The 26,769-nt window shown below is 50.9% G+C and overlaps 1 protein-coding gene across 6 annotated transcripts in view; it reads right to left on the bottom strand.

Moving 5' to 3' along the window:
* Positions 1 to 26,769, bottom strand: part of ERI3 (ERI1 exoribonuclease family member 3) — a 127,202-nt gene that overhangs the window by 52,685 nt on the left and 47,748 nt on the right. For all 6 annotated transcript variants that reach the window (XM_082661091.1, XM_082661093.1, XM_082661094.1 and 3 more), the window contains one exon: positions 8,388 to 8,460. In XM_082661091.1, coding sequence (XP_082517217.1) covers positions 8,388 to 8,460 — 73 coding nt within the window. The remainder of the gene's footprint in view (positions 1 to 8,387; positions 8,461 to 26,769) is intronic.

Here is a 26,769-nt window from a genome sequence, read left to right as displayed (position 1 = left end):
CACATTTACACCTGGTGCTTTTGTGTCCTGTTCTCTTTGCACATATTTCTTCCCAAAGACAGTTAGAGGCCCTCATCTACCTGACCTCAGAGCTGGCTCCCCTCAAGATGGCAGCCCATGTGCCCAATGCCCCACGGACAACGCTCTGTACTTTGGTTGATGCCAAAGACCTGCGCCACAGCCCCAGTCTCGTCCTGACCCCTGAGTGGTCCAGAAGCATGTCTCAGTGCAAGCCCTCCTCCATCCAAAACAAACACAAAACAAACACCTGGCAGGGCCCCTACATCTTCAAACCTCTCCTGGTTTTCATTTTTGTTTTGTTCTTGTTTTCTCCAAATAGCCCCAATCAAGGGGCTCTGCGGCAGGCACCATGCAGCCACCACTGTATGAAGAGTCCCAGCCTCTGTCAGGCTGCCTATCACTTGAGCAGCTCTATCCCCACAGCTCCAAAATAGTGACCTGACCAGCAGAGTTCCAGACACTTTCAGTCCAGACGGCTTCCCAGCTAGCTCAGCCCACTCGCTGGAGCCTCCACTCTGCACCATCCCGACCTGCTGACCTGCCTATGGCCCCCAGCAAAGAACTTCATTAAGGCTGAGAATTTATTCCTCCATAAGCCCTTAATTTATTACTGCGCTGATTGGGACTCTGAACACTCCAAGGTCAGGAAAAGTCGTACTCAGTCGTAGACACCAACCCTCCCTTCAGCAGTTTCTCCTGCTGTCGGCTCCCAGGGGAGGGGGAGACAGAAATTCTTCTTGGAGAGACCCAAGAAGGTCTCCTCTCCTTTCACAGCTGGTCCCAACCCCATCATCCCCTTCAGGGCACGCAGATATTGTAGCAGGTCGTATAGCACAGATGGCAGAGGAAAAGTGGAGCAGCAATCTTCACACCCTGGTTCATCTGGCTCTGTCAAATCCTAGGTGACCTCCAACCCTACAACTTCCGAGCATGGCTGGCTGAGCCCTGTCTGCCAGGACTGACTCAGAATCCTCCGAAGGCTGCTGCCTGCCTGCTTCCCCAAAAGCCCATCCAAACAGGCCCAGGGACCAGAGGGAATTCCAGACCATTTGTGAGTGTATGTGCACGTACTTGCATGGCTTGGTCTGACTGTCCGTGAATCGTGTATGTGGAGGCATGCATTTATACATACATTTATACCTATGTGTCCTGCGTATGCAGTGAATATATATGTACTATGTGTGCATGTGTATATCCACATACTCACATCCTTTTGGACCTACCCATTTCTTGACCTCTTATTTACACTAACATTCTCCTCCTCCTAATCTTAGCTACCCACCCCCATGGGCACAGCTTGGAGCCTGCCAACACTTAGAACTGCCCCATCTCTGAAATCACTAATTCAGACATGCTACTTTCCAACCATAATCTCTTATCCTTTCATCTGGCATGCTCAACTATAGCCGGTATACCTGTTCCCCATCTTACTGGGACCTCTCTACTTTTTCCATATCCGTCAGGCCCCGTGCTGTCTTCATTTCCCTCAACATCCAGCTTAAATCCCACATTCCATCTTGGCAACCACTGTCTTGACAATATCTTCAACTCCTTTGTTCCTTTCATCACACCCCTTGGGAAAATCTCTACTATGTATGAATCTAAATGTCTGCTTTCTGCATGCCCACAGAGCCAGGCAGCTGAGCTTTGCTAAAGGAAAGCCACACAACTGAACAGAGAGGTTCCACTGTGAATTAATGTCACCAACGTCAACTGGACCCGCACCACTGCCTAGAAATCCGACTATACTTCTCAAGTAAGATCATATTGCTATTCTTTACTAAAACTACAGCAATCCTTTTCCACTTTCTGCAGACCTTCCCAGCCCTCCTCTATTAGTTATCAGCAAATGACTGATTTACTTCACAGAGAAAAACAAAAGCCTCGGATGGGAACTACTACTTGTCATCACCAAATGCACAAGCCTACCTGCATCTGTCTGCACCCATCTACCTCTCCTTACCCCATAATGACGGAAGAGGGGACCGTCCTCCTGAAGACAGCCAGTGTCAAGAACCTGGGTTTTCCATACCATCTCCTGTCACCTTCTCAGAGACCTCTCTCACTCCTATATTTCGACCCTTCCTTCTCTAATATACAAACGAGCACGTATGTCTTTCACCTTAAAACACAAAACCTGCCTCAACTCCACAGCTGCCCCACCACAGCCCTTACCCTTTCTCTCTCCTTCAAAACCACATTTCTGAAAAAGTTAAAATTTCTGTCTCCTCATTTACTCCCCAGTTCACTCCAACTTGGCTCCTATCCCTATCATGCCATCCAGAGGTTTTACCAGAGTCACCAAGGTCCCTGAGCCCAGGTCTGGCACTCATATTTCAGTCTTTACGTTATGTGGCTCGCTCTGAGCAGACCAGTGCTTTTCTTTGGAAGACACTCTTGGTGTCTACGGCATCACACTCTCCTGGTCTACCTCTTCTTCTATCATTCTTTTACCCTCTCTTTTTTACTGTTTACTCTCTTGAGCACAGAGCCCGGCAAAACTAAATTTAAGTTCTAGCTCTGCCATGTACCAAAGTAAGACACTGAGCAAATTTCATCATCACTCTGTGCCTCAGTTTTCTCAACCTTAAAATGCAGAAAATAATAGTAACTACTGTGCAGGGCTGTGAAGCTTAGATAATGGGTTAGATAACGAGTGCAGTGTCTGGCACAGCACTGTCCAATGCAAACATACCGTGAGCCACGTAAGCAATTTATGAACTGAATGCCCAGCTCAAGTAATAAGAAACAGATGAAATTAATTTTAAGAATATGTTTTATTTAATTTGGTATATCCAAAGATTACCATCTCAACAGGGACTCAGTATAAAAAAATTATTAATGAGGTATTTTGTATTTTTTCATACTTAAGTGTGTAATTTACACTTATGACACACCTCAACTGAGATGCTAAATCTTCATCAGAGATACCTGATCTGTATTGAGACTTTAAACAATTAACAGTTGAAAATACAGATTTACCAATCCAGTGTGTTCTAAATATACTGAAAAGTTCTTCCTGAAAGTTTTAAACTTTCATTTAAATTAATTAAAATTAAATAAAATTTAGAATTTGTTCGTCAGTCATATCGGCTACATTTCAAGTGCTCTATTGCTACAGGTGGCTAATGGCAACTATACTGGACACAATAGATCTAGCGCATGAAATGCAATCATTAAATAAGAAATATTACTACTAGTGACCACTCCTCCTCCTTCTCTAGTTCTGACTCTTCCTCCTCTATGTATCAAACATTGGTATTTTCCAGTGTTCTGTCCTAGGCTCTCTTTTCTTCTCATCTTATTCATGCCATTCCCATGGCTTCAATTATCATTCACATACCAATAATGCCCCCAAATCTGTTATCTCTTACCCTGACCTTATCCCTGAGCCCCAGACCTATATATTTAAATGCTTTCTCAACAGCTTCACAAGAATGTCTCAAAGCCATCTAAACTCAACATGTCCCACACTGAATTCACCTTCTCTTCCAATCCCCAAACTTCTCCTCCTTCCATTATCTCAGTAAATGCATTCCAACTCTCCCAGTTGCTTACATCATAAACCTTGGGAGTCATGATGGTCTTCTCCTTCATCCTCAACCCTCACAGCCAGTCAGTCACCATTTCCTATCTATTGTACAGTCAATTCTGCTGTAACACTCGTTTTGAAAGAGCAAACTTGTTCCAGGGCAACTGAAGTATTAGGGAACGATTTAGCATAACGCACATTGTGCATTCGTGTGAGACTTTGTCCTTAAGCAATACAAGATAAACACCCAGCTGAACAGAGCTGTGTAAGAATAAACAAAATGACACATGCGTACACCTCAAACATATACCAGCTACCTGGATCACCACATGTGCTACAAGCCACAACCGTCTGATTACAATCTCTCATTTCAGAGAATTCTCTTTCTGCCACTTCACAATTACTCACAAGCTACAACCCTTCTCATGCCCACTTCCACAAGCAAACTTCAAGTTTTTTTCAAGGTAAAATGCCATATTTATCATAGTATTTATGTATTTCTTAACCATTTAATACGTGTAAAATCACGCTACCCATAATTTTTATTTTATTAGATTCCCATCTTTTTTCATGTGTCGCTGATGAAGTTTGTGAGTACTGTGCACCTAACCCCATTTTTATTGCACAACTTTCCATAGCACGGTGATTGGGGGGAGGTATATGTTGCATCACAGCAGAACTGACTATACCATTTAACACTCCAGATTCAGTCAATTTCTCTGCATTTCCACTGCTAACAATTTAATCCCAGTAGCTATAATCTTTCACTTGGAATGGTCCAATTCTCTGGTTCTCAACCAGGGACGGTACCTCCACTCCCACAACATCCAGGCCACCGGAAAAGTATGTGTCTGACGAGGGGGAGGTGGCATTTTTAGTTGTCACAGTGACTTGGAGAGGTGCACTAGTGGTTTCAATGAACAGGGACTGGGGATGCTGCAAGTTCAGCAATGTTGCCCACATGATGATGTGCCCCATCCCAACACGCCAACTATAGCCCCATTAAGAAAAACCAGTACTGGTCCCCTATATCTACTCCTAGCTCTCTCTACACTGCAGCCAGAGAGACTTTTCTCAAAATGCAAATCAGATGATGCCTCTCCTATGTTCAGTACCCTTTAATTGCTTCCCCTCGCCCTAAGGATAAAGATCAAAATCTAAAGTCTGGTCTACAGACTCCCCTCCAGTTTCATCTTATGTCAGCCTTCTCTCTTCCCCACTTTCACTGTGCTTCAGGTAGTCACTCATTCAACAAATAATGATTAAACATCTACTGTGTGCCAGGAACTATGCAAAGTGATGAAGACGGAAGAGTAAACAGAAGAGACAAGTTCTTTGGCCCCCAGAGAACTTACATTCTACTTTCATGAAGCTGCCAGGCTTCTCTTCACCCCAGGGCCTTGCCACGTGTGGTTCTCTGCTTAGCCAATTCCTGCTCATCCCTCAGGTCTCAGCTTAGACTCCCTTCCTCCCTCCACCCCACTAAGTCAGGTCCCCTTGTGATGTGATTCCATGAGTCTGAACTTTTTAGTGTTATAACACAATTGAAATGGTTTGTTTAACATCCATCTCTTCTGTTATATCCCCAGGGCCCAGCACAGTACCTGGAACATGGAAGGCGCTCAAAAATATTTTGCTTATTGATGCAGATGTGTATGTTTATATATGTGCATGTGCCCTTACATTTTATGAATATGTATATATAAACACATTCGTGTCTGTGTATATTTTCAGATATTTCTGCAGGTGAATATGTGTACACACATGTATCCAAGTATGGATACATACATACAGTTTTGGGTATGCTCGCTTGAGTGTATTCATTCACATGGGTACACGTGTATATTTGTGTGTGTGTGTATGTGTGTGTGTGTGTGTGTGTGTGTGTGTGTGTGTGTGTGTGTGTGTACTCTTCTGGCCCCTCAGTGACAGCTCTGACCTCCTGGAAGCTGCTGGAAGCAGGGCCCCAAGTCCTCTCTAAGCTGACAGTTCAATGAGAGTATAGATCATTCAGTGACATTCCAAATGTCAGCAAACACTGGCTTGCGCCTCTCTGCTACAAGGAAAGTAGGTGGAGACGGGAGATGTGGAAACCTGGCCCTAGAAAAGTTGTCCTTCCCTGACGCAGCCCACACCGCCTCTGGACAGGAAAGGGCATCTGAAAGATAACATTCTGCCTCTTCTCAGACTGGAAGCCTTAGTCAGTCAGTGCAGACCGTTGTAACCTCAGTCCCAGGTACTCACTCAGCACGTCTAGGTGGCCAAGCAGACCAGGACCCTCCCCATTCTTTTCATGGGGCAAAGCCCTGCTGGGGGGTTGAGAGGAGAGGACAGGAAGGGAAGGGGGTAGGACAAAGTAAGATCAAGGATGGGAGAGGAGCCTGTAGACAGCCAGGGCCTGGTCCCACGTGGGGACAGAAGGCAGGAATGAGGCTTTTACATGGTACTCCCACAACCCTGGAAATGGCCTCTCTGGCTTAGCTTTTATCACTGCTCTTTTAAAGGGTGCAGGAATCTTTGTGCAACCTGCCCTGAGTCACGCAGTATTAAGATCAGAAAGATTGCCATGTGCCTGGACCTCTGGGGCCCTGCAGCCTCCCTGTCTTGCATGGCTGCTGGCAAGGACTGGAGTTCAGTCATCTTTCCTGCTGGGCCCTTAAGCACAGCTGGAACACCATGTGGCTGCAGGGCAGAGAGGAAGGGGTGAGACCTCTGGTTTTTCTTAGACCTGCTCCGTCTACCTCCCAAGAGGCGATCACAGAGTCCTCAGTTTCCCCTGGTACCCACTCCCCGCTCCATGGCCCAGCACAGTCTGGCAGACAGGCAAGCTGAGCCGGCTCAGCACAGCCGCCTCCACTGCCAGCAGCACCGAGGTGGTCCCAAGTGGCAATGTTATCACACGGGTCAGCTGCTTTCCTGCCTCTCTGCCAAAGAAGCTAGAGGCAGGGAGTTATCCATACACCAAAAAGTCTAGTGAACTTCACAGAGCAATTGTTCATGGTCGGCGCCTGCCTCGCTTGGTGGGGCCTTCACATTGCATTTGCCGAGGCCAGCAAGCAGCCTCAGATGCACTCTGACAGCTGGCACGCCGTCTTCCAGGAGCACAGGCCTGGCCACACCCGCACGCGTAGCCCTGCCAAGGCCCGCGTGAGAGGGCCTCTCTGGAGCCAGCTCTCAGAGATCAGTCAGCCAGCCAGCAATTGTTCACTGAGCACACACTCTGCACCTAGCCTTGATCTGGCCACCGGGGACACAGAGAGGAACCAGACTCAGTCTTTGTGCTTCGGATGGACACGTCTGCAAGGAAACACACAGACTCAGTTTCAACCCTCGAAGATCACTGATATCCAGAGTGGCAAGGAGCCTCACGGCAAGAGTTCGACTGCAAAGCTTCTCAGTGGAGGTGAGACCTGAGCTGAATCGTCAAGGAGAGGGAATAAGGCCGATGAAGATGACTGGGGGCACTTCAGAGGGAAGGCTATAGGCCAAGGCCTGAAGGTAGGACAGAGCCTGGCCTCCTCAGCCAAAGCTGGGAGGTAGTAAGCAGCTGTTGTTCAGCTGCAAGGGAGATCATCGGGAGAGGTGGGGAGGGGTCGAAGCACAGACAAGCCAGAGGGCAAAGGACCCGTACACCAGGGAAAAGCAAAGGAGTTCACAAACACTGCCACAGAGAGCGGCTGCCCTGAGACGTACGGAACAAAGTCCAAGGTCATTGTCTTCCAGTGCTCCTCCAAATGCTCACTTAGCTCCAGCCCTCACACACACCAAAGGCAGGCTGCTCCCCCTGCCTCGAAGCCCCCTCTCCTCCTCAGATCCAAATCCCACCTCCCTTGAATGCCCAGTTCAAGATCACGACCCAAATCCCCACGATACCAGCCGGAGCCTCCAACGACCTCTCCCTTCTCTGGGCCCCCCGGGAGCCACTACTCTGACCTCTGGTGTGTTCTCCCTTTGCTCAGCTTCCTGGGAGGCACTGAACGGCATGGGGTTCCTGGGGCTGCCCCAGGTCTGTTGCCCTTACATCACAGGGATTAATGGGAGTCAGTCTCCCTAGTGGCCTGGGCCTCCTAGAGCCAGGATCCTATCAGAGCAGGGGTCTGCAGTGTCTATTCCTACACCTCCCTTCTTGTGCTTACCTAGGAAGGACAGCACACACTAGGAGAGTACAGTTTTCTGGGTGATTCATTCTCTGCCAGGCCCACTTTCCTAGCTACACAGGGTCCCTCCCAGCCCACAGCCTCAGCGCCCACTCCCCAGGTGCTTAGTGCTACATGAGTGCCAGTCTCTTCCCCCATGCTCAAACGGAAGTGGGCTCTAGTGTCCACAGCCCTTCTCACATGAGCAAGCTCGGCTGGGGCTAGACAGGACCAAAGCCCGCCTGAACCAACTCTACCTCCCAACCCGAAGGAGATACCAGGGCCAGTCAGGAGGCTCAGAGGCCACACTCATGATCACTCATGATACTTTCCCAGAGGCTGAGCTAGGACCACCTCCCTCCCAGAGGCAATGCAGCTCAGCCCAGAGGTAGAGCTCCAAGCAAGAACCTGGAAACTACCCTTAATCGGGACTTCTCTGCACATCTGGGTTAACACCAAGGAGGGCAGTGTCAAACTCCACCCAGCAGCCTGGTCCCCCAAGCAGCTCCCCACTCCCAGAAATAACCACAACCTTCCAGCACACATTAGCTAGGGAAGGGTATTGAGAAAAGAGAAGAAAAGAAAAGAGATGAGAACAACAAGATGAAAACAGCAATGAGAAAAGAAAGAAAGAGAGGGGGGTGGTCTGAGGCAAAGGAGAACCAGAGGAAGGATGGAGCGGGACTCAGACACAGTACCTTTTTCAGATTAATCCACTGCTTGAAGTAATCTGCCACTGGCAAGCCCAAGTACTGGCACTGGCCCGGGAGCCTGAAGAAAGGGAGGAGAGAACAAGTTGAGCACCCATGTACCAGGTACGGAGTCTTAAAACAGGAAATCCAATAAAGTCTATAAGACAAAGTGACCTCAAACGCTAACCCACTAGCCGTGGGTCCTACCCCACCCAAGAAAGGCACCCCACCTCCAGCACTCTGGACACTGGGCTCCAGATGCAGCCCTCAGATCCAACTGTGAGAACCTGGAGACTCTATTCAAAATGACATCAGCCGCACTGCTTTCTGATGGCCTACAACATGCTAAGTGTCTTACTTACATTCTCACGTTAATTCAGAGAGATGCCGTGAGGTGGGTAGATCTGTATATATTATAGATGAGGCAAAGATTCAGAGGGGTTACCTAAGAGTCCACAGCTAAAACATGATAGTGCCAAGAACTGAACCCGGGTCTGTCTCACTCCAAAGCCTATGTTCTTTCCAATGCACCAGGATATTGTCGCCATCTTGTTACACAGAGAGGCAGAGATGTAAGACAGGAGGAGAGAGAGGAAGAGCATGTGATTTAGAGATAGTTGGGCAGGGGCTTCAGCTCACACCTAAGTCTCAAGCAATAGGCTTTCTGTGATAGAGAAGAGACCATACAGAGGGCTAAAAAGAAGTCAGAATCTAAACCAAGAACCTGTTCTTGTTTTTTCTTTAAATCATAATTTATAAATTACCTCCCCTTCCAGCTGATGATGCCATTTTGCCGACACAAATCCATTCAGCCAAACACTGATGTTTTACAATAACAGTCACTTAGGCCTCAAAAAGTAAGACTGAACTCCCGCACATAGGGGCTCACAGTTTGTTCAATGGAATGCATAATAAAAGAAATAGATAAAAAGCCTTAAGTTGGCACTTCCCTGGTGGCACAGTGGTTAAGAATCCGCCTGACAATGCAGGGGACACGGGTTCGAGCCCTGGTTCGGGAAGATCCCACATGCCATGGAGCAGCTAAGCCCACGCGCCACAACTACTGAGTCTGCGCTCTAGAGCCCACAAGCCACAACTACTGAAGCCCGCACGCCTTGAGCCCGTGCTCCTCAACAAGAGAAGGCATCACAGCGAGAAGCCCGCGCACCGCAACGAATAGTAGCCCCCGCTCACTGCAACGAAGAGTAGCCCCCGCTCGCCACAACGAAGAGTAGCCCCCGCTCCCCACAATTAGAGAAAGCCCACGCGCAGCAACGAAGACCCAAGGCAGCCAAAAATAAATAAACTCTACAAAAAAGCCTTAAGTTGCAGCACTGGGGTACATGGAAGGATGGTGGAGGATACTAGAAATATCAGCTGGGGAAGATCACGGAGTTTTCTTGCTGAGAGGAGTTGGCCACAGGCAATAGAGAGACTCAGAAGAGTTGTGATTTACAAAGACTGTTCTGGGGGCAACAAAAACAATACATTAAAAAGGCTGAGTAGTAGCCAGGAGACTAGACACTAGCCATAGAGACAGCGAGCCAGCAACAGGAAAAGATATAAAGGAAGCCTTGGTGACCAAATGGGACATGGGGCCCAATAAGAGAAAGCAGCAGAACCCAATTCAGAGGTGTGTGGCTTGGCTTGCTTCATGCTACTCACTGAGACAGGTACAAAGACAAAGTTAGGGGCGCAGAGAGCATATCTAATGGATGAAGCAGATCTAATGGTCCTGGGTCATCTATCATACTCTCCCTTAGCCAAGCCCAGCACCCTCTGATTCTTTTAGTTGACACAGGCCAGGAGTGCTTTTGGCTGGCTGGTCCTGGGAGAGGGAAGGGCTCCCTCTTCAGCAGGATTTCAAAGGCAGATATCAGCTGTAGGCTTCTCTACCCAGGTAGGAAGGGTCTAGCTCAGTAGGATCCTGCCTGTTTCTCTTGGTGGAGGACCTATACCAGAGTGGCCGCACTGAGGACAGACTAGACAGATTGTCAGGCTGGAGACTCAGCTTCAGATATGGCTCAGCCGCATCCACAGTGCTGCCTGGGCCCCCTGGCTGACTGAAGCAGAGGGAGGCGGGACCATCATTCTCACTCGGGGCCCTGGTCACTTGCAGGTACACATGTTGTTTGCAGACTCACAGGCATTCAGGTTGTTGAGTCCTCCAGCTAACGGGAGGTCCTAACTATGGGACTTCAAGATACAAGCAGTACAGTTATAGCAGGACCCAGGCCTATCTTCACAAGAGACACAGAGCCGTATGCCAGAACTTGAACTCCCAGGTGCCTCGTGGGAAGACAGCTACACATTTCTATGACAGGACCCTAGCCCAGCTTAGAGAGCACCAAGAGAAACCCTGTGAGGAAGGTAGGTTAGAGAAGTTGTCACCCCTTCATAAAAGAGGAAACTGATGCCCAGAGAAGAAAAAGGATTTGCTTAATCAGACAACAAGCCAAGGGCAGAACTAGAAATGGGATCTAAGTCTTCTGACTACACAAGGCATCAATCATATAGATGCAGTCTTTGCAGTCCCTGGCAAGGCAAGGCCTGGGACTTTAGAGGGTCAGGCAGCATGGTGGTCAGTGCTCAAGGTCACACCTGGGTCCACGGTTCTTAGGAGCCTAAGGCTAGGGTCAGTGGGTACCAGTGGGTACATGGTTCCACCAATTTGGAAAAGAAAAAGGCAAAAGTCACCCTGGCACAAAGGGCCTGAATGCTGTGAGTTCCTACCAGATACTGATCCCAGGAAAAGAGCCACTGGCAGTGGGCCCTGGACTAGCCTACGGGCATGAACGTGCAGGCAGGTTTATCGTGCCCAGGTCTCCAGGCAGCTGGGATCACTGGGCACAGAGCTCCTCAACTGCCCAAACATCATCTGGCCATGCTTATTACTGCTGCCCAATGAAATTTTATGCACCAAGTCCACAGGTGTGATTTCCCCTTCTTTATGAGGGTCGGAATGACATCACTGATGGCCAATAGAAAAGAGCCAATTATGTCCAGGCCATAAAAAGGAATGGGATTTTTTTTCAACCAAATCAAAACTTCCTTCAGCTTCGTGAATGCAAAGGGCCCTCTTTAAGGAAGCAAACCCCCACCACCAACCCCAGTCCTGCCTGTGGGCTCTAAACCAAGGGATATGATTGCTTTCCAAATACTATGGGGCCTAAGGCCAGAGAGGGGCTCTGCCTTTGGCGTTTACCATGTGGCCCTGCTCTTACCACACTGGCCCCTTAGGGTCATCAGAACCCACTGTGAAACCCTCTTGCTGATGCTTGACTGACTCCCTGCTGCTCCATCCAGGGGGGCATTAGAAAAGATATGGTACTCCTCAAGTTCCTTTATTACTCCCGCTAAATAACAAAAAAAGCAAAGAAAGCCCTCTCCTACGTAGAAAGAAGAGTATGGGAGGAATAGAGGTGTAAGAAACAGTCCCCCGCCCATACAGCACAGAGCAAAAGGAGCCCCTCATCCAGCCCTACCACCTGCAGCCCAGCACTTGGGCTAGGTCCAGACAGCCCTGATGGCAAACAGGTGTGACCAGCTCAGCGCCAGCCAAGGCAGGGGACTAGCTCATTAAGGGAACTTCACCCTTGCTAATGGGTATGGGCGGGATGAAGCCACTGTTAGCAAGAGCTCAGGTTTGAAGACTGGGTGAAGTAGAGCTGGGGGGCTCTGCTAGAACTACTAGGCTTGAGTCGATGGGGCCAGCAGCATCCATGGAGGTCTGACAAACAGACTGGCAGACACCAAGAGCCAGGACCAGCAGGAGAGCAGGCACCAGTTCTGGCAGAGGTCACGGACACTCTTCCTTCTGTGCTTCTCTCTCTGCAAGTCTTAGGGAAAACTCTAAACTGGGGAGATGCAGGTCACTCTCAAGCCCTTGAAGAGGAGGAAGTCAGCTGAACTGGAGGCCATATTTGATCCCTCTCTGCCTCTCTGGAAAAGCTGTGGGACCCAGATCTCGGAGTGATGTAGGCTTTCAGTCCTGGTACTCAAACGCACATACTGCTCGCCTTCAGAGGGCAAACTATTTTGTGCCACCTGATACGCAAAAAAAGGGGAGTGTTGAGGTGCAGAGGCCAAGAGCAGGGAGAGAGGCCCTGTCTTCTTCAAAGTCACCTTGGAGCACGGAGGCATGGAAGGCCCAGCCTGGGGAAGGCAGAAGCAGCAGACCCAGCTGACCAGTCAGATGGGAGCTCCTGCCGAGGGGTCACCTATGAGGGGGGTTGGACTGGTTTCCACGAGGGGCTCCACACTTGCTCATTCTGATACAAACCTTCCCAAAGAATGCTGTCACTGGCTGTCCTGCATCTCAGAACCACCACACCTCCTAGGCTTGTCTCCAACTCCCAGGACTGAACCTCAGGAAAGGTCCCCTTCCCCTGGGTCCCAGTCTGGGAGTCCTACTAGTCAGAGCCTCCCCAGTCAGCATGACGTGATTCTGCATCCAGCTCCGGCAGGCTACCCCAGCCGAGGCAGCACTTAGCTGGGGACGCAGCTCTTTGTCTCTCCTATTTCCGTTCCCCTACCCAGAGGAGATAAACAGACCCTGGGTGATAAACGGCCCGCCTTTCACGATCACTTTTCCTCAAGTTGAGGAGAGTAGCTGGTGATGGATGGGCTGGAATTTGGTTATCAGGAAGGGCTGTCAGCCAGAGGTGCCTATCTCCTCCCCCACTACGCAGGGCATCATTACGCCGTGGCGTCGAGGTAAAATACGAGCAAGGGGAGGGAAGGAAGGAAGAGGGGACGGCTGGGCTTCTCCACGGAGCCAACTGAGCTACAATGAGAGCAGGCACGGGGCTGGGACGTTAGTTATCTGCCTGTGACACCTTTTATCTCTGCACAAATTGGTCCTTCCACCCCCACTGCATCCTCTTATACAAACACAGGCAGGCACCATGTGTCACCATTGCAATCGCGTAGCAATTTAACCCGAATTAGTGAGGGGGTCAAACAAGGAAATAGGGGTTTCTCATTTCAACAGGTTCCTTAGTCTCTGCTCTGAACCACCACACTGGGGGGAGGAGGATGGAGAGAGGCAGACTCATAATTGAATTCACTCACTTGGCCACTGCTGATGTATAAAAAATTAATGCTCAAGTCTCGTACTTATCAAAGCCAGTCAGTTTCCATCTCACCTGCAAGACGCACCATGGCAGAAGATACAGCCTGGCTGCCCCCCGCGGGCCGAATGCTCAGTGCTTTCCACCAGGGCAGGACTGGCAAGGACACGAAGGGAGAGAAAGGCACTGCCCTGCACCAGCAACCCCTGCTAGAAGCCTACAGGATAGTGTGTAGGGTGTGGGGGAAGGATGAGGGCAATGGGGGTTACAGGAGGTGAGCACATCAAAGATGATCCTGGACAGTTCAAGAATACACTTCAGTCTACAGAGAGAAAAGGATTCTGGCTCCACCCTCCACCAGGAGATGGCCAGTAACCCCTCTCTGTCCCACAGACACACACACACAGACACAGCTGTGCTGAAATGGAAGAAGCCAATGGGAGCACTGACAGCACTGACAAGGCTAAAAGAGCAGGGAGTGGAGGAGTCAGGTCTGTTCCCAAATCACTTCCCCCATGCAGACCCTGGAGCTAGAAGAGCCCCTGATGGGGGCGGGGGGGAGGAGAGCACAGTAGAAGCCCCACCAGGCACATGGCTCTGCTGCACTAAGAGACAACGTGGTCAAGTGAACATGTGTCCCTGGGCAAGCTACATCACCTCCATGCCCTGCTCTGTGAAGGTTAAACGAGCCGGCCAAGGGAAACATACTTTATAAATAAGCACTTATAGAAGGGATTCTGGCTGTAAGGAGGTTAGCTGAGGCCAAACCTGCCTTTGGAGATGCTTCCAGGCCACCTGCATTGAGAAGACAGTGCCTCGGTCAGGAAAAGGATTCTAGAGAAGTTTTCTGGGGATGACAGAGTAGGGAGGTCCCAGAACCATTCAACAGTTGCCAAAATGAATTCCAAGAAGCTTGGGGGTGAGGGGAGGAGCTGTGGATAGAGAAGCACCTTGGTACTCATTCTCCAAATCCAAAAAATCAGCACACAAATAGGAGGGAACAAAAGCCAAGGCCCCAGTCTGAGACACAAAGTGGGAGAACTTTCTGCCTGAATTGATACCACATATTTATGGGTATCACTGAGACCCAGGATGCCCAAGGAGTAGAGGCCAATCAAACCTGATTCCTATACTCAGGGAGCTTTCAGGACCACCTAGAAGATAACCACAGCATCAACTATAATGATCACTCCAGGAGAGACTACAGCAAAAGGGTCACTTCATTCCTGGGGATGGGAGGGCAATGCTGAGGAGCACTTACAGAGACTGAGCTTCAATCCCCTTTGCTATCTCACACACACACACACACACACACACACACACACTCTCTCTCTCTCTCTCTCTCTCTCTCTCTCTCTCTCTCTCTCTCACTCACTCACTCTCTCTGTCCCTGCACTCTCCTCCTGCCCACAGCCTTGGGAGAACGCACTGCCGACTTCTCAGCCCACTTTGCCCCCACACTTGCCCCAATCCTCTGGGACGGCTGCAGGTTACAATTCCAACCACCAGCTTCAGAAAGATGATACACTTGCTGGAGCCTGCAAAGGGTCAGGAGAGAGTACTGTTTGAAATACCAGCGTGACAGCTGGCTCCTTGTCTGTCTCTTCCTCGCCCATCCCCCTCCCCAAACTTGTCATGGTACAAGAAGTCTATATGCAGCCCATCAGCTTTAAATATCAGTGTGCGTGAGGCAGGAGCACGAGAGCGAGGGAGCGGGAAGCAGACAGCGAGCGCCTCTGTCGCCACTGCCTGTCAGGGAACACTAATGAATTTCACTACCAGCAGCCATGCCTCAGATGGGGGTGAGGTGGGGGTGGGGAGTTTTCTAGGGAGAACACTCACAGTATTAAAACATCTCTTCCCAAAGCCCTGTTAATAAATGTCACTGCAGAGCCAAGAACTACGCCCCGCCACTAGGACTCAAGGCAAGGGAGGGGCTGGGACGAGCCCTGAGGTCCTCCCAAACAGGAAGGGGAGTGCAAGTATGAGGCTGGAGGGAGCCAGCTGAGCCCCCCAATTAAGAGGGTGACCACTATCACCCGTGCTCATCTCATAAAGGCCTTGGGATGCTTGGTTGAGAGGACTAGGAGGACAAGAAGGAAAGGCCTCGCGCTGGGAGAGAGTACCAGCGGTGCGGCCCCAGCCAGACTCACTCCCCAGCCCACTTCCCATCAACTTCAGCCAACTCACTACACTTGAGGCCCCAGGAGGTACAAGGGGCTCCAGGCCATCTTTCCAGATCTAGGGGAGGTGGGGTGAGGAAACTCAGGCACCAGTCCCAACAAGAAGCTACTTCCCCAACAGATGTCAGAAGCCAGAGCGTGTTATACGCTCCCTTTCATAGATGAGGAAATGGAGGTTGAGAGTGGTAATGTGACTTTCCCAAGGTCCTACAACTAGTAGGTAATGGAGCCAGGACTCAAACCCAGGTCTCTTTCAATCCTAAAGGTCCTGTTCTTTCCACAATACCACACAGCTTCTCTGAGCAGGGGCTGATCACCTCACTGGCTCCTGTGTGTCCTCTATTGCCAGGCCCTGCCCTGCCCTGCCCCTCCCCCCCCCCCACTGGTACACATGCACCTCTGGCCTGGCATGGGCCACAGCTGCCATGTAGCACAGGGCTGGGCCTCAGCCAGGGTGAACCCAGCCTGGCAGAGAAAGCCCTGGGCCTGAGCCAGGCCGTCACCTGGGAGTCTCCACAGCCCAGAGGGCACGGCTGCAGGCACAAGCCTTCCCTCCGGTGCTCTCCGCACAGCTCTGATCAGCACTGTCTGATCTGGCAGCGACCTGCTGTGCAGGGGGCAAATGACATTTAATTTCCTCTTGGTTTCCCTATGGTACAGACGAAAGGCCGTCACCTGCGTCTGGGTCTGGCAGCACAGCTGGAAGTGTTCCCAGACATGCTGCACTGGAGAGTTCCCAAACAGAAACCAGAACGCAGGCGGTTTCTGCGTTCTGCAGAGGGACGCCCCGTAGGCCAAGCTGCCCGTACTCCCAGAGAAAACCAACCTCAAATCCCCATTGGCAAGCAGATGCTTGAAGCCTCCAAAAGGCACCGTATATGTACAGAGCACCTCCCTGCTCCACCGCTTTGTGGCCCACCTGCCACCTGTCTCTACTCCCATTTCTCCCACACGGAGCCCACAGAAATAACCACACAAAGCACACAAGAGCCACAAACACCCTGGGGAACAGCCTAACATGCACCTCCCCAGCGCCACAAAACCAAATACTGTGTATCTCGCCAGCCCCTCTGGTGAAACAGTAAGACCAGTGCCTCTCTGGAGTCCCTCCCGCTGCAATTCTTCCAGGGAAAGGGCACAGTACCCCACCTGTCGCGGCTGCGAAAAGTGCTGGAGCGGCCACCAGGGCCGGCCAGCCCTCTTTCCCAGGTGGAATGGCAGAGGCCCCAGCAGGCAGCAGGGAGTAGGGTCCGGGGAGGAGATTCAGCAGGTGACAGGTTTCCAGGGTACTCTGGTCAGTGTCTTGGCTGGTGAGCTATTCTCTTTTTGGCTCAGGCACTCCGTAGCAGTCTGAGTGGTCTTCAAGATACCTCATTCATCCCCCACCAGAGGCTCCCCCTGGCCTATGGCCATCTTGACCCTTTGCCTGGGCTGCCTTTGTGTGGCCTACAATGCCCTCTGGAGGCTCTGAGGAGAGCATCCTGCAAGCATTCAGGATCTGGGATGCAGTCTGACCTCTGCTTCCAGGACACAGCTGTTCCCCTTACCCCTGGCTGATCTCCTCTGCCCTGATCCCAGCTCCCCTGACCCCTTCAGGATGTGTAACACCTAGCCTACACAGTCACACTTCTGGTGGGCATTTTAAACCATGCTCCATGGAGCTCTAGGGTTCTAGGAGGGACATCGGGCTACTCTGTGGACTGGGGGAGGAGGAGGAGGAAGAATGGGCAGGGCCGTGCCCCAGCTTCAACCAGAAGAGCTCAACTTTTATGTTTTGTAATATTGGGCTTTCTCTAACGTTTTATTTTTTTTAAGTTTCCTGCTAAAACTACTACCCATTCAGTCTCTCTACTATGCTGCCCTGGGTTCTCATGGCATTCATTTTGAACCTTCTTGGTAGTGTTCTCATGCTCTACCGTACTTATTACTTAGTCTGCAATTAGTTTTGCATGTGCTGCTCCTTCTGCCCTGATCACCTGGCAGTCCCCACAGTCCCCAGCACAGTACTTACTGGGCCCCGAGCAACTCTCAACAGGGGCTAACTTTAGGCTCCTGCTGGAATATTCTTCCAGGATACACAGTGCTTAGTGCCTTCGATGGCAGTTTCCAATGGTATTTCTCAGAAGAGAAGAGCTGAAGTGGGTGGTAACTGACATTTACAGGGAGGTCCTGGTGAAGATGTGTGGCACGTGCCACTCTTAAATCACCAAATGCAGCACACCTGCTACCATCATCAATCATCTAAATCAACCTCCGGGGGTTGATTTTGGAAGACTTTTGCGTCTGGCCAATCTCTGAGCAAAATGCAGTCTATTCCAGCAGGAAATCCCACTCACTGGACGTCTCTAAACCACGAATGTGGGACCGTGGGAACACAGGATGATGCTCCTCAGCCACGTACTCAAGGGTCTGTCCCCTTGTAGAGGAGCCACGAGTCCCACAGCTCTGCTCAGCCGACTGGAGGTGGGGGAAGCCCCTTGGCTCGTCAACCAGACCCGCCACCTGGGCCTCCTTCTCCAGCCAGCTTTGGGGAGGTGGCAGCAGGGGCGCAGGGGGCTGTGCTCCTCCTAGCTAAAGCCGCTTGTTAATAGGCCCTAGATTCCCTTATCCCCGGGGAAAGGGAGGTAGCAATGAGCCCTCTCCCTCCCTCCACACACACCCCCACCCCACAGATGCCTCCCAGCAGGGCCAGGGAGGAGAGCCATTAGTGTGTGCCTCAGCAGACAATGGGGAGGAGAAGCCTCCAGAGCAAAGGACAACTGCAGCAATTAGAATGCAGGGAGGTTCAGAAGCTATTTAACTGGGTGACCCTGAGGTCGCTGCATCTGACTCCCATCCCTGGATAAATATTGTATGAGAGGGGAGGGGGGCAAGCGAGGGAGCCAGCGGAGCGCTGCCTGTCCTTCCACTCCTTTCCCCACCCAACCCGGCTGCCTCCAGACACACACACCAAGAACCTTATTTACAGCCCTGACAGTCAGAGCACTCACTCTGCTAACCAAGAGGGAATGGACAGAGTCGACTCACCCAAAACTGACTGTGGCAATCGAGGAAAAATCCAGGGCTGTCGGGGAAGGGAGCTGAGCCAACACTGAAACACAAGGCTTCCCCCAGATTCTGGGTCCAGTTGGCACAAATACTATCACCCCAAAACCACCAGAAGGCGAAGCTGGTCCCAACTGGCAGCGAGTAAATAAAAAATGGAGCATCCTTCCGCCTTTTGGGGGCCCGGTAACGGAAAAACTCCTGGATCTTACCACTACCCAGGTGTTCCTTAGCAAAGACGGGAGTCCTAGCTACCTGCCCAGAGGAAGCGGGAATAGCCACATGCCACTTATCCAGCGGGTCCCTTAGCTGACCTAGTGGGGAAAGGCCACGAGCAGGAAAGTCAGACAGAGCAGCAAGGGGTCAGGGTGGGGGAAGAAGAGGAGAGCGTCTGAGCACAGGCTGCTTCTCAGCCCCCTCGTGCCGCTCCTCCAGTCCTGCTCTAATGCACCCTGACATGCCTCTGAAGACAGAGAGCTGTTTGCAGTCAGCACCGTGATTTGTTAGTAATTATTTCCATGGTGTCACATTGCTGTCACTCTGTTAACAAAGAGACAGGCTGCCTCGGGCTGCCTGCAAGAAAGAATCGCAGAGAAAAAGGCCTGTCAGGCTCCCGGGATTCTCTGGGCTGGCTGGCTTTCTTCCCCAAACCAACATCCTTGCAGGCTTTGGAAGAAACAGTTTTACAGAACTATCAAGTCTGAGGCGTGTCACCCATTAGCCAGGGACACTGAGAATTTATCCCACCCGCTCACAGGCGCCCTTCCCAAAGGGCGACAGAACTAAGCCCCCAGAGTCCACAGATCATTCAGGCACGGGCCACTGTGCCAGCTGCAGTCTTGAGTTCCCTGGCCTTCACCTTCCAAGACCCCTGTTTCCTGACCCTTCCTCCTCACTGGGGTGTTCACAGCCTCTCATGTGCTCTTAGGAGCCTGAGGATAGAAACCTATTTCAGAAGCAGCCGCCCCACTGGCATGGATGGTGGTTAGGGAGTATACGATGGCAGGGCATCTTCCCTCCTTGAATCTGCCAATCACCGTTCAAGACCAAAGCTGCTCAGGTACCAACACCTCTGTAGCCCCCAGGTGCCTGAGCACCTGTGAGGAGATCCTCTCTGAGCTGCCTGGATCGGGACAGAATCCGCACTAGGAGAGCTGGTGGTTTGCTTTAGCACAAAGTCATGTCTCCATTACCCTGGCTGGGAATTAGAGGACAGATTGGCAAGCGCTGACAAAACAGAGGTCACTCACCTTACAGGCATGGAAAGTTGGAGATTAATTCTCTCCTCTCACAGAGGGAATCAGACTCCTGGATAGTGGAAGGAAGGACCAATCTTGAAAAACCCTTTCACTGCCAAGCAGCAGCAGCAGAGAAGGGAGACGAAAGCCCAAGAAAGCCCTGGAGAGGCCCTGTCAAGGTGGCAAGAGCCACTGCTACCAAGCTCCTACAAAATCCCAGGAGACAGAGGAGCCTAGGCAAGACTAAGATTCTTCTGGTATCAGGGTCCAAAAGACAGAGGGCAGGGCTGGTTGCATGCACTGAAATGTAAACCCCACGAAGACAGGATATTTTGGAAGTTTTATCTCTTTGTTCACTGCTCAATTCTCAATACCTGGGACAGTGTAAAACATATAACGGGCATTCAATAAACATCTGCTGAAAGAATAAATAAAATGGGTCACTAGGGCTCAAAGGCCACTTCCACAGGCCTGGGGTCAGCCTCCCTCTATCACAGGGGTTTAGAAAAGAGGGAGGCTAGTGCAGATTCCACAAGAGACAGGGAAGACCATATGTCTGAAGGACTGGAATTAGGGTTTAAAGGATGAGGGAAATTAGGACAAGCTGATAGGTCTAGGGAGATGCTCGTATCAGATTGAATATTCACATACTTATTCGACAAACATAAACTGAAAGACTAAAGAAGGTATGTAGTCCAACAGAAAGGGAACACATAAACTGCAGTACAGTAATACAGTGGAATCCTACCCAGCAATAAAAAGGCTGAACTACCGATACATACAACAACACGGATGAATCTCTCATATGCTATGTTGAGCAAAGGAAGTCCGACTCAAAAGAGTACATCTTGTTTGATTCCATTTATACGAAAGTTAGTAAGAGGCAAATGATCCAAAAGTAACAGAAGTCAGAGTAGTGGTTACCTGGCAGAAGGAGGGCATTACTGACTGGGAAAGGGCACAAGGGAACTTCCTGGGATGACGGAAAAGGTTCTTCGTCTTGATCTGGGTGGTGATCACACAGGTGTATCCTTGTATAACAATATACTGAGCTGTCCATTTCTCGTTTGTATACTGTATGCACCCTACTGCACCTATTTCATACCTCCATTTCGAAAAAGATAAATTTGTTGAAAAAGCTGGGTCTCAAGAGTCACACAAAGAATGTTCAAAAGAAACACAAAAATATCTCACCCAAAGGAAAATAGTTTCCAGCATCAACAGGGGCTCTTTCTCCCTGGAGTTCAGGACACAAACCCTCCAGCCTTCACTCTCTATTTGCCAGAGGAAAGAGAAGCCCAAACAAATGGCCAAGGCCTGGGAAGGTCCAAAAATGTTCAAAACACAAAGCAGTGCAGCCCGAGTCTTAGGTGGAGGACATCATGACCTGGCGGGAGGCCGCATGTGGCCTCTACTCCAGACCACGTGAGCTCCAGGGAAGCAGAGCTGGCGCCCCTGGGCAAGCCATGCCCTGCTGGTTCTGAGGCTCTCTGAAGCAGCCTGTCAGATTCTCCCATGCAGCGTAGAACCAGACTTCCAGACACTGCCCAGAAGAGCCACAAACATAAAACCAATTTGTCTTCCTGACAAGCCAGGTGGAGACTGGCTGAGCTACCCCAACTCTGGGCGATGGTCAAGGTCCGATTGCCTACAGCCCCTCCTGCCAGCAAGGAAGAGGCAGTAAGAGCCTCATGGATGGTCAAGGGGCACTCCACCTATCAGACCGGGGACCAGAAACCAGGCGGCAACACTCACCTCAGGACCAATTAAACAGTAAAGAGCCATCTAGTGAGCATCTCCACAGCAGGCTGAAGCAGGAGGCTCCCACCACCATAAACATCTCAACGCCTGGTCAGTCACTACATAAACATCTCCATCTTTTATCAGGGTTTTAACTGAGCAAAACTTCCATCCCAGGGATTCCTATAATCACTAAAGTGCTTTAGACCCTCTGACACCTTCCAGGGGGTGAGGAGATGAGGCTGCCACTGGGGCCCCACCCTTCAGCCTAGAAACGTCCAGAAAGTGGAACACCAGAGGCTCTGTCTGCCTGTGACGGCCCGTGCTCGCAGACCCGACGACAGGACTTCTCTCTCCCGGAGTGCCCCTGCAGGCCCAAGGTCGTCCCAGGGCACACCAACTTCCCCGGACTCAGGCTCTGAAGGAAGGCCTCAGGCTGCGCCACCCACTGACGTGCAGCTCCAGGACCGCATGGAGAAGAGCAGGAAGGGAGCGCAGACCGGGAGCCGGGAGCCAGGAGCCAGGAGCCTGCTCGGGCTCCAAAGAAGCCTGCTCTTGCCCTGAGGCCTGCCCAAAGGAAACGGACAATCCCCAGCCAGGCCTGCCATCAGGCGCCCCTTTCCCGCCAGGTCCAGGCCCCAGGACAGGTGTAGGAGGGGGCCCTCCCGCATCTGCGAGGAGGCTGGCCCCAGAGGCCGTGAGCTCTCAGGTGGAGGCGGGGCACCCCTCGCTCCTCTGCGCCCAGGAACTCGGGGCCCAAGGAGCTGTCAGGCTAACGAGGCTACCCCACCACGGCTCCATCTGAGCGTGGCAGGCTGCGCCGCACCACTGGCTTCAGGTGGCTCTCCTTTAATTAATGGCATCCCAGGCTCTGCAGGGAGCTTCACCCCACAATGAATGGCCCTCTCTCATTAGAGGCAGGCCTGCCATGATGTATTCAGGGCGAGGGCCAGGACTCATTTCCCTGTCTGTGGGTTGGGGATGGGAGGGAGGGGAGAGGCAGCAGGGAGAGATTTATATCGAGTGACTTGGATTAGCTGCAGCTGAAACATGACCCCATCAACGCAAGCTGCCTTCTTGGGGCTAACCCCATGTACCTCTGCTGACGAGAGGGCTCTAGGGAAGCTGAAGGGAGGGCAGAAGGTCTGGTTCTCGTTCTCTCTGGGCTTAGGCTGCAGCTCAAAGGCCCAGAATTCCTATACAACCTCCAGAACCCTCTCCCCACCCCGCCCGCACACACTTTGTGTGCACTGGGAGCCTACCCTGACTCTGAGCTGATCTCGTCCACTGAGAGCCTCTTCATGGCCAGGAAGCTGACCCACTGGCCTCACAGCTATGGGACTGAGGCCCTGACCATGGCAGACAGCTGTTTCTCCTGCTTTCTGTAGGAAATACCCTCACTCCCTACCTCAGAGGAGGACTCCACAACATGGTAAGGCCCCGTGCCTGCTGCTGTGTGCGCAGGATGCCACGGGACATCTCAGACCTCAGGCTACCCAGCGCTAGGTAAAACGCAGGCATCAGTCTGACATGGAAACATGCTGGCAGCCATCACCTCACTGTGGTCGTCCATTAGGCTGAACCCTACGTCCAGGGTGGGGAGATCCTGTGCAATATGACTCTCCTTCCCTCCCCCTGGCGCCACTTCACAGGGTTCATCAGACCGTGCAGGGTGGTCTGGGGTCTTCAAGGCAAAAAGGAAAGTGCAGTCTTCAGTGGTCCACGTTTCCAATGTACTTCTCACAGACCTGGAAAGAAGGCCACCCTGAACTCCGCTAAACACACAAGTGGTTTTAGGCCACAGAGCTGGGTAGGTTCAGGCTGGCAGCAAAGAGCACACAGGCCTACAAACTCCCCCTGCAAATCCCACTAAACTTGATGTTCAGTTTTGCTTGTGCTTGGGAGAAGAATCCTACTCAGAGCCTGCCCTCTTTCCATCCTCAGCCCTCTTAGAACGCCAATTCACTAAGAGAGCTGGAGGGTGGGCCCTCACCTGCTGCTGCCAGCTAGTCAGAAGGTTGCTTTGAAGGCCTGCTGTGTCCCGAGGAGGCCAGGGCAGAATGCTTACCATATGTACACACTGGCTCCATGTCACCCACACTTCTCCCGGTCCTCGTGGTGGAGCATTCATGTACCCTTCCTTCCCTACTCAGAAAGAGATGTAGCTCAGTTCTGCTTTGCTAAGCCCTATTTGGCAATGTGTCTAAACACATGCAAACTTAATTAGTTCAGGAGGGGAGCCCAAGCGCTTGCAATGACAGATAAAAGTATCAGGAAATGAGACAAGTCAGGACTGCCAGGGAGTTCTTACTCAAGCCCCTTCCCCCAGCAGGCTGCTAATCAACGGTGATACAGCTCAGTGCTGAGACCAACTGGCAAACCCATGGACATGAGACGCGTTTTCATGAGCTTAAAGACATGACGAGATGCCCCCACGTGCTTCCAAACATACTACAGGACAGAGGTGTCCAAAGTGATATTGGCAGTGGTTTCCTTAAAACAGATCTGAGGATTCATTCATCTGTAGCTCAGCAAAGAGGCTCTCAGACAGCCCCAAGTCATTCCCCACCACACCTCCTGGCCAACCACGTCCCGAAAGCAAAATGATCGTAACAGTCCAGACCTGCGCCAACACCAGACCAGGTACCAGAAGCCGAGGGTGTCAGAGAACATCCCGAGGCTCTGCCACTCAGTTGCGAACAAAGGAGAGGAGGAAGGGCGTTCCCACCAACCGCAAAGCCATGGGCCATGAAGGAAGACAGAAGCAGACGGTCAGATGGCAGAGCGGTCAAACGCACGGCTTCTAGAGTTCAAATCCCTGCCACAAATTGGTTGTGTGCCCTCGACAAATTACTTACCTCTCTGGGCCCCAGTTTCCTCATTTGTTAAAATAAAAAGTTACAAAAATAATTTTTTTCATTCGATTGTAGTAAGGTTTAAATGAGATTAATGTATAAATAGCACAGCAGGACTCCTGGGACGTGGTAAGTGCTCAGTAAGGGCTGGCTATCTTTATTACCTGACGTAACTTTCCCAGAGCAGTCCCAGCCCTCAGTCCTGGCGGCACAAATGTCTCAGAGAAAGCCCTTCACACTGCACCTAGGACCAAACTCCTCCTCCCTCGCCCAGGCCCCCCTACGCCATCTCACCCAGTACCCACCGTGGAGGGCCCAACACCCAGTGCTGGCAGGGGCAACCCAGGAGCTTCTTGGCACTAGCAGAATGGTCCTCTAACCCCTCACACTCAGGCTGGTACAGGAGGGCCCAAGGTTTCCTCTTCCATTCCATTCTCCCTGAACCTACCCACTATGACCCTCTGCCATTCTTCCTGAGCAGGGTATTCCACAGGCCCACTCCATAACTTAGTTGTCATTTATTCAACACACATTTATTGAACAACTACTACATGTCAAGCATTGTCCTAGGGTTGTAATGGTGCCCGCAATCTAGGGAAAGAGACAGACAAGTTGAGGCAGCTACAGCACACTTTCATGTATCAATAAGCACATGTGCTCCAAGAACACACAGGAAGGCACCTGGAGAAAGCTGTTAGGAGGGATCCTTAGGAATCGGCCAGTCAGAGCACCTGGCTGGGGTGGGGACTGAATACATAGAGAGCATCAAGAGATGAGGCAAGAGAAATAAACAAGAGCCTTGAAAGCTCCAATAAACAGTGTGACTTTGCCTGGAGGGCAAGGGGAAGCCTTGAAGGCTGCTAAGCGGGTGTGATGTAATCTGCTACGATTAGGAGAAAGGAACAGAAGCAGCAAGACAGTCAGAGAGACCAGTGAGAAAGAAGACTTTCGTAGGAATCCAAGAAGAATATGGTGACCTGAACTAGGGCAGTGGTAGTGGGTTTGGAAAGAAGGCAACGACTCTGAGAAACCTCTGGGACAAAGGATCAATAGGATTTGGCAATTAATTTGTTATGGCTAAAGGGAGGAACCAAGGGTGATTCTCAGGTTTCTGACATAACTACTGAGTAGATGGTACCAGTCAATCATTATTTAAGAGAATGGTGGAGGACAACGTGTTGGGAGAAAAGTAACACCTGAGCTTTAAGGGGTCGGTGTATATCTAGGTAAGAGAGAGAACGGGGGCTGGATATGAAGGCTTGGAGTTCAGATGGCAGATGGAGCCGATTCCTTTTCTCCAGTGGGATCACTGCTGCCATGTCAGTTCCCACTTCTCAGATGGAGGAAAAATGAGAAGACAGCATACAGAGGATAACTGAAGCTGGGGAATAGATTAGATCACCCTGATAAGTGTGAGTGTGTCAGATAAAAAGAAAAGACAGCTAGGAGAGAGGTCAAAGAAATACCAATATTTAAGAAACACCAAATTTAAGAAAAAAGGAAAGAAGAATCTGCCAAAAGGACTGTGAAGGAAAAGTCAGGGAAACAGGAGACATAAGTAGAAATGAAGAGTGCTTCAAGAAGGATGAAGTGGTCAGCTTTGCTGAATGATGCCAAGAGGGCCCAGACTGACCCCCATCAAGCATGTCACTGGCTCAGCATTTCAGCCTTCATCTACACGCCCCACGAGACAGTCCCTGCCCCACAGTGCTCCCCAGGTGGGTGCTTCCACCGCCATGGGACTTCACTCCAGGTGACAGCAGTCTCTGCTCTTCCACAGTCTTGCCTGCACGACCCTCAGTAGTCCCCATTGAGTGCATGCCCCCAAATCAAGCAGTGAGTAGGGTAACATGAGCAAGTGTCTTTTTTATTTTTTTCAATCAGAGACATCATGTTTGTTTGTACTTGAAACAAGAAGGGAAACCTATGCAGTCTAGAAAGGGTTCAGTCATCTGAAAAAAAAAAAAAAAGAGTGTGAATTCAGGTGTGACTTTCACACAGATGCTTCCACCTGCCTCCTGATTGGTCTTCTTCATGATGAATAAAGAACAAAATAACACAAAAAACTTCATGTCAGAGTATTGAAGTAATTGGAATAGATCTCATTTCCTTTGGCTGGACAGCATAGTATTAAGTGCTTTCCCCCAACTGGCACTCTAATAAATTATCATTCTTTTTTCAGAAAGCTTCCTACCCAGGTGGCTGAGTTTTTTGTTGCAAAATTAGTTCAGATGGTCTCACACAAAATAATGTTA

This window comes from Grampus griseus (genome assembly GCF_964374135.1).
Source record: "Grampus griseus genome assembly, chromosome: 1".
Lineage (NCBI taxonomy): Eukaryota > Metazoa > Chordata > Mammalia > Artiodactyla > Delphinidae > Grampus > Grampus griseus.
Note: the sequence above shows the minus strand (reverse complement) of the source record. Positions and strands in the feature narration are given on the sequence as shown.